The sequence below is a fragment of the Triturus cristatus genome, chromosome 8 (genome assembly GCF_964204655.1).
Source record: "Triturus cristatus chromosome 8, aTriCri1.1, whole genome shotgun sequence".
NCBI classification, from domain to species: Eukaryota; Metazoa; Chordata; class Amphibia; order Caudata; family Salamandridae; genus Triturus; species Triturus cristatus.
In genome coordinates, this window is record NC_140591.1 from 583233626 (window position 1) to 583245861 (window position 12236).

Here is a 12236-nt window from a genome sequence, read left to right on the forward strand (position 1 = left end):
TTTGAATAACAGTGCTTTATGGACAATATGAGTGCAGACACTTATTTTAATGATATCCAAAGGCCCCAAACGTATGCCCCTGGCATAAATTGCCTCCTGGCTTAGAAAGTGCAATCAGCCTACAGCTGATAATCTGATGTTATTACAATCACATCATCCAGATAGCATAATTATTTCATCCAAATTCAATACCTGATATTCTTGATCTTACGAAAAGTTTCCAAGATAGGAGGGAAATTACCACCACACATACCTAATTAACACAATATATTCCAGTTTGTTATTTATTTCCATGGGGTCCCAGATTGTTTTTATAAGGGAAAATGTACTTCCTAATCCTGCTGGGGAGCTCCTAAACTACGGAGAACCCCCACTGCAGAGTAGTATGTTATCACAATATCATGAATGTCAGGGATCCTACATTCTAAGTCCTGAAGGCGCTTACCCCCTGGTATTTATAAGTTATGACCAGCCGAACAGTCAGTGATCAACTACTGTTATGTTCACAAAAGCCAGATATCATAATCACTGAATCCAGGTAGAATATTTAATATTCCTATTCTTGCAGGACCATTCAATTTAGAGAATATATTATCAAAGTGCCCAACTACTTGTTGATTCAATGGGATCACAGACTGATTTCATAAGAAATAGTGTAGTTCATCATCACTATTATGTCCCTTGTCAGTGCTCATTAGTCTACATATCCAACCCGCTTCATTGCGTCTTAATGCAGTCTCTCTGTCTCCCCCCCGTGATCTCATTGGGACATGATCTATACCATGAAACCAAATTTCAGGTCTCGGGGGGGGGAGACAGAGAGACTGCATTGAATGGTCCTGCAAGAATAGGAATATTAAATATTCTACCTGGATTCAATGATTATGATATCTGGCTTTTGTGAACATAACAGTAGTTGATCACTGACTGTTCGGCTGGTCGTAACTTATAAATACCAGGGGGTAAGCGCCTTCAGGACTTAGAATGTAGGATCCCTGACATTCATGACATTGTGATAACATACTACTCTGCAGTGGGGGTTCTCCGTAGTTTAGGAGCTCCCCAGCAGGATTAGGAAGTACATTTTCCCTTATAAAAACAATCTGGGACCCCATGGAAATAAATAACAAACTGGAATATATTGTGTTAATTAGGTATGTGTGGTGGTAATTTCCCTCCTATCTTGGAATCTTTTCGTAAGATCAAGAATATCAGATATTGAATTTGGATGAAATAATTATGCTATCTGGATGATGTGATTGTAATAACATCAGATTATCAGCTGTAGGCTGATTGCACTTTCTAAGCCAGAAGGCAATTTATGCCAGGGACATACGTTTGGGGCCTTTGGATATCATTAAAATAAGTGTCTGCACTCATATTGTCCATAAAGCACTGTTATTCAAAATGCAACAGGTACATGGATTGTGGCGCCCGGGATCCCTGAGATTGACCTTGGTAAACTGACAATACAAATATTGATATGGGGTCTAAGTCGCTGTATTTATATAACATTTGAAGCGGCATACGTGACCTTAGGATAGACCCTCTTAACCTTACAGGATGGATGAAATATAGTAATCCTTGTAACAAGTGTGGCATAATCATGTTCGCCATAACAGCAGTATCTCTCTTTAACATGGCTTTTCCTGAACTCATTTTGGTTTCTGGTATTTTGAGACGGCCCCTAGCAAAATTGTTAAACAAACGTAGGGTCATGTGACCTGCGTGGCTCCTAACTTGAAAAAACGGAAAGACGGAGACCCGACAGAAACATCCAGTTGACCGTCAGCGTATATGGCTCTGAGGTGAGAGGGAGTAGATAATGGCTTTTCGGATAAACTTAGACTATAAAATATCTTGTTTCAAAGCATGAAGCTTTCGTTATTTTACATATAAATGCAATTTAAAAAAATTGGCCATATGTCTGACTTTGAGTTTCCTGGCATATAGGGACAGTAAATTGTTTTGTTGAAAATCACTAGCTCTCACTTTTGCATTTTTATTATGTAGACTTCTCACCAGTTGGCGCATTTATACTGGGAACCATCAATCACAAACATACGCGGGGTTAGAAATTACACGTGGCTATCCGAATATAGCAAAACGGAAAGTCGCGTGCGTTTAGGCTCGTAAATTAAAAATGAACCGTTGGTTTATCGGCATTTTGTTACTCCGTATTGGAGGAGCGAGGGTTTAAACAACGCTATTCAAACGTGGTGAGGTATTGGTTTAAAATCAAGTCCTTTACACATAAGGACGCGTAATTTCAAGTCTTAAGGTGTGTAGGGTCTGTTAAACTGAGGCTCTTCTATTCGATATGCATAGCGTGGCGTCTAGCCAAACATTGGAGGATTTAAAACCAGTAATTATCTATACTGGAGGAGCGAGAGGCTTAACAAATGCTTTTAATTATGATGATGCATTGCTTTATAATCAAGTGTGCCTTATATAAGGACGTGCACTGTATACTGGAGGAGCGAGAGGCTTAACAAACGCTTTTAATTATGATGACGCATTGCTTTATAATCAAGTGTGCCTTATATAAGGACGTGCACTCTATAGTTACAAGATGTGTAGGGCTAGTTAAATTGTGGCTGTTTTATCTAATATATGCAGCAAGGTAACAATTAGCGTTGGGGAAACTATGGGAGGATATAATACAAGACCATGGTTACTTATGATTATTATCGATATGGTGTTATTACATTACAGGCACATAAGCCCAGAAACACTCGTTGGGATTTCAGACTTATGACTTATAACGCCGGAGTCTAAAATAACAGCAAAATTGATGAATAATTGCAATACTGAAGGATCACCATACCCAACAAATATGAAATGACCAGGAAAATCAATGGCTGCGTCCTGCACAGTGTATAATTAACGCTGTCCAAAAGCTAAAGAAACAATTGGTAGGTGCATTTAATCCTTTTTCGGATTGCATATCTGATTAGAACATAACTAATGATTAGACGGAACCAATTTTTTTTTCAAAAATGATATGGAATCCATGCGTTCAGTAAAAGCCATGTTGAGTTAATTGGATTACGAACCTTTAATGAGTGCATTCGCAGTGATGTATTTATATCATATATTAAGATGTTCTCCATATGACTTGCCCTATCAGGAATGTGGATACGAAACAGAAATTGTTTATTAATCTATCAATCTAATGTTCATACAAATTGTTACGTACTATCATTGGACATGTGGAATTCTGTAGTTGGATACTAATCGTAACTTCTGTCAAAGGGTCTTTGTGATTGATTCACAATTTAACTGTATCATGCTAGTTTTACAATTTTATCGAATTTTGTATTACATATGTATTTTTTAAATGTTTTTTTCAGCCCTGACGAAGTTCTTTTTCAAGAACGAAACGCGTCGGCTGTTTATGAACTATCAGATTGTAAGAAGAATAAAGAGCAAGATTTGAAAATATACACATCACTGGATGGACACTTTTATTTGGACTTTTCAAAGTGGTGCAACCTACAGTGGGCCTAAAAACTTCTGTTAATGCTTGCTTGTTTTGCGCACATACTCGTCGCTTCCTGCTTTTGCTCGTGCAGGGCACCTTTTGTATTCTGCCGTTCCAGAAATCAGCAGAAAGCATTCCACCACACCATAACCAAGGTAAGAAAAAAGAACATTGAGTAAAACCGAGAAATATGTGTTCCAACTCTGTTGTTGTTTGAACACTTTGTAAAACTATCAATAATAAAATGTTGGTGCTAGTCTTCATTCACGCACTACTTTATTTTCCTTCTCCAAGAATTACCTCAGACATCAAAGCTTAACACTTTGTCCTTAATTCTTGGAGGGAGAGACAGGAGCATGTGATCGGAATCAGCACTTTTATTTTTGCCAGTTTTACATTTTAGTGCAAATAAAAACAGTCTAAAACTCTGTTTTTGTTAGCGCCAAAACGAAATGCTGATTTTTCCCCATACTCATGATGTGGTGTTATTGCCAGAGTTGCACACTTAGAAAATAGGGAACCTGGTTCAAGTCCTGGAGTTGGCTCATCATCCTGTGATTCCGGATAAATAATGTAATCTCCCCATCCCTATAAGCAATGAGTGGTGACATTGTGTAATGTAATTGGTGCTCATGTAAAGCATTCCTGCACCTTCAGATTGTGTCTCTTATATGGACCATACGCTTTCTATCAGTTCATATTCCTAAAGGTCACTAAAGCTAAAACCAGTGACATAAATAACATCTGCTTTGTGATAACAATATTGTCTCTACTGCAATTTATTATCCAACTCTCATCTTTACCACCCTCTTTCTTTGTTACCAGCTCACCTCCCAAGTGTACACACAAACTAGAACATTTTGTGGCACCAGATTTTCACAAAAATGTAACTAAATATACAAGTACATTGTGCAAACAGGAGTATCTGCTCTAATGTGCTCTCTCCACCTCCTCTTCATCACCAGCTCATCTTCGAGGTCTACAGATTTGTACTTGAGTGCCTCAGACTGTCGCAGGTATTGACTCAGATTACAAAAACACAACTAGTGTACTGTGTGGGCAAAAACAACTCTTTGTAATTTTTTGCCTTCTTCATTACCCCCTTGTATTTGTCATTGTCGTTTCTTCTTGGTGTATTGGCTAATACGTGTTCACCCATTATGCCTGACCCGTTTCGTGTTAGGCGTTATTCAGGTCTTTCCGCCCACGCATATTTCTCCCCCTTCTCGAAGTTGAAATGTTGGCATGTATGCCCTGGGGGTATAAAAAAAGGTGTTACGACCCACAAAAGCCAACGCCTCTATATGAACCACAGCAGTCAATTGCTGAAAGGAGCTGCCAAAAAGCTCCTTTATGGATCTGGAGATATGGGTATATGGTACTTAACGATGTGATGTGTGACGACATAAGCTATTAACGAGCATCTAAAGTTGTCACTAGGAAAAACCTCGAAAATCAACTGAGCCCCACATTAGCACAGACAGGAATGTCAGTGGCGTAACTACTAGTGGTGTGAGGGTAGTCTCTGAAAGAAAGAGCTGTGCGCGTAGGTGTTTGTGCGCCACCAGACTTACCATCTATGGTCTCTCTCATGGCCATCAGACTCCCGGGGCCGGCGCTCGCCATTGCCGGTTCGTATAAATCCAGCCGCTCAAGAAAACCGCGGTCAGTATTGTATACAGAAGAGCTTATGACACGCCCCTCCCCGGTTAAAGTACACAAGCGGCCATGTTGGATAGATTGAGCACCTTAACAGTACACGACTACCCTGCGGTATAGCACGGGTCGTACAACTATTGCATCCACGGTTACTCGTAATTATTGGCTACGTAAAACTAGTAGATATCAATCTGGTTTACTAGCTATATTTGTGAATACAAATCAAAGTGGGTCGTTTAGTTTAACTTAAATGTATATGTTCGGAACGTGCATTTATTAGAAGTACTTGGCCATCTAGCCAATTTCTTATATCGAGTCTACAGAGGCACTAGGAAATACTGCGCTTCTAGCATGGCAATCACATTGGAAACCACTCGTATACAAATGTCATGTTAGACTGACGATTGCCTGCATTCCTCCGAATGAGCCCCCAGATTTCTGTAACGTTGTTCTATTAGAATGCGAACCTGGGTTTGTACCTATCATATAATTGCATGACTCTCCGCTTGTGTGACTGGAGTTAAATGTAAACACATCTTCTGTATTTTTTTTTATACACAGCTTGACAAGTCAAGTTCGGTATTCTTATATTTCATTGTGAATGCAAAATCTGACAAACGTCCACGAGGACACTCATCGGCAATGTTACCATTCTAACATGGCTCCAATGGTTTGTCGGCACACTTACTGGTGCTTCCGCATACCTCACAGCATAGTGGTGCTAACTCTACGAGCGTTACGTCACAGGTGTGAGTTCACTCGGGGGTCTCCTACAGACAGGTATCCTTTACGTGTTTATAAAGCTGTGAACATTTGAACGTACCAGAATGGTTCCCCCGGAAGCAGCTTGTTTTCGAAACAGGGGAATAACTGAGCTGCTATTGGTCACGACTTTTAAGCTTGAACATCTGATTGGTCAAAGACCGGCCAGTAAGTGCCTTGATTGGCATGGGGCGGAGCAGACGAAAAAAGGTGGAAAAATTAAAACTGCATAAAACGACGTAAAGTGAGACGATAGCTTTGGATAGTCGCAGCTCAGAGCATTGTGGATTTTGGAAAAGAGACGCTTGTCCGGATACTGGTGGGTTTGTGTGGTTTGTTTTATTGCGCCTGAAATATGTGTGGCGTTGCCGCGCGCCGGCTCAGCGTTTGCAGGGTTCGGTGAGGCTCACAGCTGTGTTCGTAGCTTGGTCGACGGTTGTGACCCGCAGCATGCGGTTCCCGGAAGTAGAACAGAGCATTTTTACAGCATACGTGATAACCTTTCTAGACACCCCCTTCGAACGTGTATAGAGAGAAAGGTGGAGTGTTGTATTTGTTCATTCACATAATATTGTTACGATGGATGTTTTGAGAACTCCCGTATTTGACAGTGGTGTATTAACTTTTAGAGTAAACAAAAAACATGACCGTTGTACTTGGGCATGTTTATGTTAAGACCTGCTGAACAAGCATTAGGAAAGCCTGTTAGTCTGTCGTTGGCTGGCAGTTTTTTTTGGCTTTGTCACTGCTTGTTTTCTCGTGATTTTTGTAAAATGCAGATTTTCCAGTTGTTTTTTTTTTGTTTTGTTTAAATTGAACTTTCTATTAAACAATAATTGGCATATCATCATTTAAAACAGTACTGAAATATGCATGACAGACGAGCCAGTACTATGGCAAATTACATTCAGTGAAGACTTTCAAGGGGGAAGTAAAACGTCAAGCCCAATACTTTGAGGGGGGGTGCAAATATCTCCACGATAGGAGTTCCACTGTGACCAAATGCGGGCCCTTTTCTTGGGTCAGCCTCGGGCTGCAAACACTGTCTTCTCTTTGAACATACACCAGTCCATATTCCTCTCCTAAGTGTCCAGAGTAGGAGGGGCTGCCGCTCCCCAGGCCTGAGCGATATTTCTTTTTGCCAGCATGAAGCCCAAAGTTGCCCATTGTGTTTGCTTGGTATTAAGATAAGTCAATTCCCATATGTTTAGTAGGCATTTACATGCCTCCAGTTGGATAGGGACAGTAAGTACCATGCTTATCACTTCGTGTACCTCCCTCCAGTACCCTTGGATTAGGGTGCTCTCCCACATAATGTACATAAAAGTGCCGGTGAGGCCACATTTTCTATGGCATTCCCCCATTTCGTCTCTCCCCATCATCACCAGACGAGGGCCGGTCATATATACTCTGTGCAGGATTTTAAGCTGGACGAGCCGTAACCGGGCTGAAATGGCCACCACCCGGGGCGAGGAGATCGCATCCTGCCAATCCCCATCGTCCAATTCTATCCCATCAGCTACACATTTCCCCCCTCAAAGCCAAAAGAGGATTGTCCATATGTTTTATTAATTTATTGTAAATTAGCAAAATGGTCTTGTCTGGAACATGGCCATCTAATATTCTGTCCTCTAGCGGGGATGAGTCAGGAAGGGATGTGCCTCTAGGGATGAGAGAATACAGTGCGTGGATAATCTGATTATATCGAAAGAGTTCAGCATCAGCAAGTTCATATTGAGTCTGGAGGGCAACAAAGGGTTTTACTTCACCCTGTATCCACAGATCCTTGACTTGTGATACGCCGATCAGATCCCATTTATCAAACCCTTTCGAGGACCCCAGGTTGCAGAGTTTTGCAGAGTCCCATAAGGGGGTAGCCAATGTTAATTTACCTTCCCACCCCAAGGATTTGTTTGCTGCGTGCCATACCGAGTGCCCAGTGGGCCCTCTGAGTCTGGATCTGTTTGGTATCGAGTAGAGGGATCGGTTATAGTTCCCTCCGGGGAAGAGCCACTTATCCATCTGATAGCCCGGGTTGGTGAGATCTCCGTATGTGCTGCCAGGTGTGCAGCCCAGTAATATTTTTTGTCAGGTAGGCTGATGCCACCATCGTACCATTTTAACGTGAGTTTACCCAGGGCTATACGTGGTGACCCGTTTCATAGCAGGTCCCTCTGGAGGCCTTCGATTTCTTTGAAGTATTTCGAGGGGACTGGGTCAAGTGTGTTCTGCAAAACATATAGAAAACGGGGCAGAGGCATCTTTTAAAAAAAAAAAAGCCACCTTGCCCAATAGGGAGAGGGGAACGGGCTTCCAGCTGGCAATGTCTCGCCTTAGGCGGAGCAGTGGAAGGAGAAGATTTATTTTCATATCGGAGTATAGATCTAGGGAGAGGAATATACCCAGGTATTTAAACCCAATGGTGCTAATTTGGATGAGACAATTGTGGGGTAGAACGGGAGGGCCTCCGAAAAGGACATAGAGGTGGGATTTAGACCAATTAATCCTGAATCCAGCATGTTTGCCGAACACAGCTAAGATATCAAGAACTGCTATTAAGGACTTTTTGGGCTCCGTTAAATAAAGTAGTATGTTGTCCGCATAGAGCGAAATGCGGTCCTCCCAATCAGATGCCCACAGCATACCACGAACAACTGGGTCTTGGCGGATCCATGCAGCTACTGGTTCCAGCGCCAATGCAAAGAGAAGGGGTGAAAGTGGACATCTTTGGCGGGCGCCCTGGCTCAGGACAAAGGAGTCCGACTTTTTGTTATTCACCACGACTTGCGCCATCGGTTCCGAATATAAAAGACAGACCCATCGTATGAGTTCCTGACCGAACCCCAACTTTCGGAGGACCGTAATGAGAGAACGCCATTCAAAAGTGTTGAATGCCATAGTGGCATCTAGAGACACGAGGACAACCGGTTCAAGGATCGTGTCCGCTCTGCCTAAGACACCGTGGGCACGGCGCAAATTTAAAGCAGTGTTCCTGTGCGGTATAAAGCCGGACTGGTCTGGGTGTACCAGTTCCGAAATTATGTTAATGAGATGGTTAGCTAGTACTTGAAGGATCTTGGGTTCGGCATTGAGGAGGGAAATTGGTGTGTAGGAGGCGCAGCTGTTTTGGGTTTACCTTCCTTGTGTATGGTCACTATGGTAGCAATACGTTGGTCAATTGGGAGCACGCCGGATTCTCTACTTTCCTCAAACATGCTTTTGAGATGAATGGACAATTTATCATGGCTGAGTTTGTATAATTCTATTGGGATGCCATTCGGGCCAAGAGTTTTTCCTGATTGCAGGGACCTGATTGCCTGCGCTATTTCATCTGCAGTCAGGGGGCTATCCAAAAGACACTGATCGTCTAGGGAAAGAGTGGGGTGTTTGATGTCCGCCAATAGTTCGGAAGATTCGTCCTCGGTGTAAGGTGCCACTGCAGTGTATATGAAGTCGAAATGCCTGGCAAAGCAGTCTGCTATGTCTTGGGGATCAGTCAAGCTAGTGTTATTAACATCTTGTAAGACTGGGACTAACCAATTCGCGTTTATCAAGCCAGGCTTTATCCCAGAGAGCATAAATCATGCAGAGTTTCTCTCTCTCCCCAGCATTTTCGCTCATTCTGTCAATAGTGCCTTATATTCATCATGTTTAAGTCGCAGTAAGTGAGTTAAGTCAGGTGGGATCGTTATTTCCATCCCCCTCTCTAAGCGATAGATCTCGTCCTCTACACTCGTAATCTCTCTTTGTCTTTCCTTCTTTTGTCCCGATATCAGCGACAAGGCCTCTCCCCTAATCACAGTATTAAATGCTTCCCATAGTGTCTGGGAGGAGTCCACTGTACCCAGGCTTTCGTCAAAATATGTATCTATTGTCTTGGTGAGTTCTTGACGGATTTTGGGGTTGCGAAGATGTCAGGGGTTAATAGGGACTACCCTACCCACCCTAGATTGATCAAGGAGTATGTGGACCCAAAGTGGTGAGGGATCAGAGATGCCCCTAGCCAGGTGTCTGATTTCATGGATAAGTGAGATTTAGGAGGTGGGGATCAGAATATAATCTAATCTGGACAGGCTGCCATGGGCCCCCGAGTGAAATGTGTGTTGCATACTATCGGGGTTATAGGTGCGCCAGCCATCTACTAGTCCCATGTTGTCAAGAAAATCTGGCAACCTTCTATGAGAGGACCCAAGTTCACGCGGGGGGTGACGGTCCTGCGCACCCGACCCCACGGAATTAAAGTCTCCTCCCAGCAATAACACCCCTTCAGGCAAAGAGAGGAGAGTGGTACCCAGGTCCTGAAATGTGGTAGTCTGGAGGCCAGGCGGAACATAGATGGAGACAAGCGTGAGAGTGCGTCCCTCCCAGGACCCAGTGATACCTACATAGCGGCCCCCGTCATCCCGCTCGATGTAGACCGTACTTTGGTGGAAGGTGTTTTTCAACATTATACCCACGCCTCTGGAGCTTGTGGTGAACCCTGCATGCGCCACCAGCTTGTACCTGGATCTAAACAATGCTTTACATGAGCTACCCATCAAGTGCGTCTTCTTGGATCAGGACAATGTCTGGGGCTTGCTTCCTAATATATTGGAGAACTATACTACGCTTAACCTAGTCTCCAAGCCTGTTGACATTCCAGCTCAGGATCTTGGAACTTTTATCCCACTGCGTATGCATTGTAACAGTAAGCGTCGTCCATAGCCTTGGTCATGCAAATTATAGATTTTGCCGAAGTAACCACTTAAAAACAAATCAAACATGCATCTCCTTCACGCCTACCCTGAAGCCCACTTCCCATCATCCTGCCCCCTAGGCATAAAACAGCCTAACCCGAACTTGCAGAGTGCCTGTCGTCCCAATGAGTCTACTAAAAGTAGAAAAAAGAGGATGGGGGGGGGGGGAATATCAACGCTCCGCCCACCTGCCCCCCCGGCAACTTGAATGGTAAGAATCTTAACAGGATAACATCCCAGGCGCTGGGCTAGCATAATAGTCTGACTCTGACAATCGAACCACTTGCATCCCGCTACCCAGGTAAACTGTGAGAAGGCCAACTGCGCCCCCCGAGTCTCACCCCGGCCCTGCGAGTCGGGATCACAATCACCATCTCTGGTTCCATTGTCCACTCGGCTGTCGAGCCAGTCTGAAGCCACCTCAGGATTGTCAAAGAACCAGGCTCGTCCCTCCGCGTGAAGACGGGCCGGGAACATCATTGCGTACCTGAGTCCCTTCTCTCTGAGCCTCCTCTTGATGGTCATAAATGTTCGACGTTGTCTTTGGACCAGTTGGGTAAAGTCAGGAGAGGACGGAATTTTCATATCGGAGGGGGTGACAGTCCGAGCATGTTGGAGGATCGCATCTCGATCTCGAAAGTTAAGAACTCGTGCTATCGGTGGGCGTGGAGGTGCCTCAGGTTTGGGCCACTCGCCCGGTACTCTGTGCACCCTCTCAATGGTAAAGAATTTCCCCAGGCCTTTGAGCCGAAGATGATTAAGTAAGAGTTCCTCTACAAACAGATCAGGAGCCGGCCGCTCCGCTTTTTCAGGCACACCAAGGATGCAGATGTTCTTGCGCCTTGTGCGGCCTTTGCCATCGTCCAGCTTGCGCTTGGCCATTTCTAGGAAGGATTTGAGGTCCTGCACTTCTCTTTGGAGTAAGGAGACATCGTCCGTTAAGCTAGCGGTTTTAATGTCTAAATTCTTGACTGCTTCGTTCATTTTTGTGAGGTCGGCACGGATTAGATTCACGTCTGGAAATAGTGTCCATTTTGTGTTCTAAGGACTCTGACTCCATTGATGGCTGCCATGACATCCTGAAGTGTCAGCTCCGGGTTGACGCACTCAAGGTCTTCTGCTGCTTTAGATGTATTGCGTGGGTCTGCGGGCGAACCCTTAGGGAGGGTATAACGATCAAGATTATTGGATTGGACTTGCTTCGTAGTCCTGGGACCCCGGGCAGCCCTCTTCTCCGAGTCGTTCCTCCCCGCCATTGTGTATTCGACTTGTAAGGCCCACTAATTGCGACCGGTCTGGCCACCACTCTTCGTGCAAGAGGCAGGAAGGGAGAGGAGGTGGAGGCTGCGCACCAGCAGCTGTTTCAACAATCCCGGACAGAAGAGGCTGTAACATGGGCAGCTGGACACCCCTCTCTCTCGCGCCTCACCCACCGCCAGTAATCAACAGGGCTCCAGGTATATTTTGCCTCAAGGTCGCTCCGCGATGATAAGAGTCAGTGCGCCCGATGAAAGTAGGTGCGCGCTCCTCCCCCCGCAACCCTCAAGCAGTGGGTTCACATAAATGCCCGTTTCCGAAGGGTTCTGCTCCGATAT

The 12236-nt window shown here is 44.3% G+C and overlaps 2 protein-coding genes across 2 annotated transcripts in view; one reads left to right on the top strand and one right to left on the bottom strand.

Annotated features, from left to right (window-relative positions):
* MZT1 (mitotic spindle organizing protein 1) overlaps positions 1–5225 on the bottom strand; it is an 88349-nt gene extending 83124 nt beyond the window's left edge. Inside the window, exon 1 of the mRNA XM_085621998.1 lies at positions 5059–5225. Within this exon, the coding sequence (XP_085478124.1) occupies positions 5059–5110 (52 nt within the window). The 5' untranslated portion in view covers positions 5111–5225. The remainder of the gene's footprint in view (positions 1–5058) is intronic.
* An 850-nt stretch (positions 5226–6075) lies between these two features.
* BORA (BORA aurora kinase A activator) overlaps positions 6076–12236 on the top strand; it is a 380772-nt gene continuing 374611 nt past the window's right edge. Inside the window, exon 1 of the mRNA XM_085621999.1 lies at positions 6076–6224. The gene's annotated coding sequence lies outside the window, so the exon portion shown is untranslated. The remainder of the gene's footprint in view (positions 6225–12236) is intronic.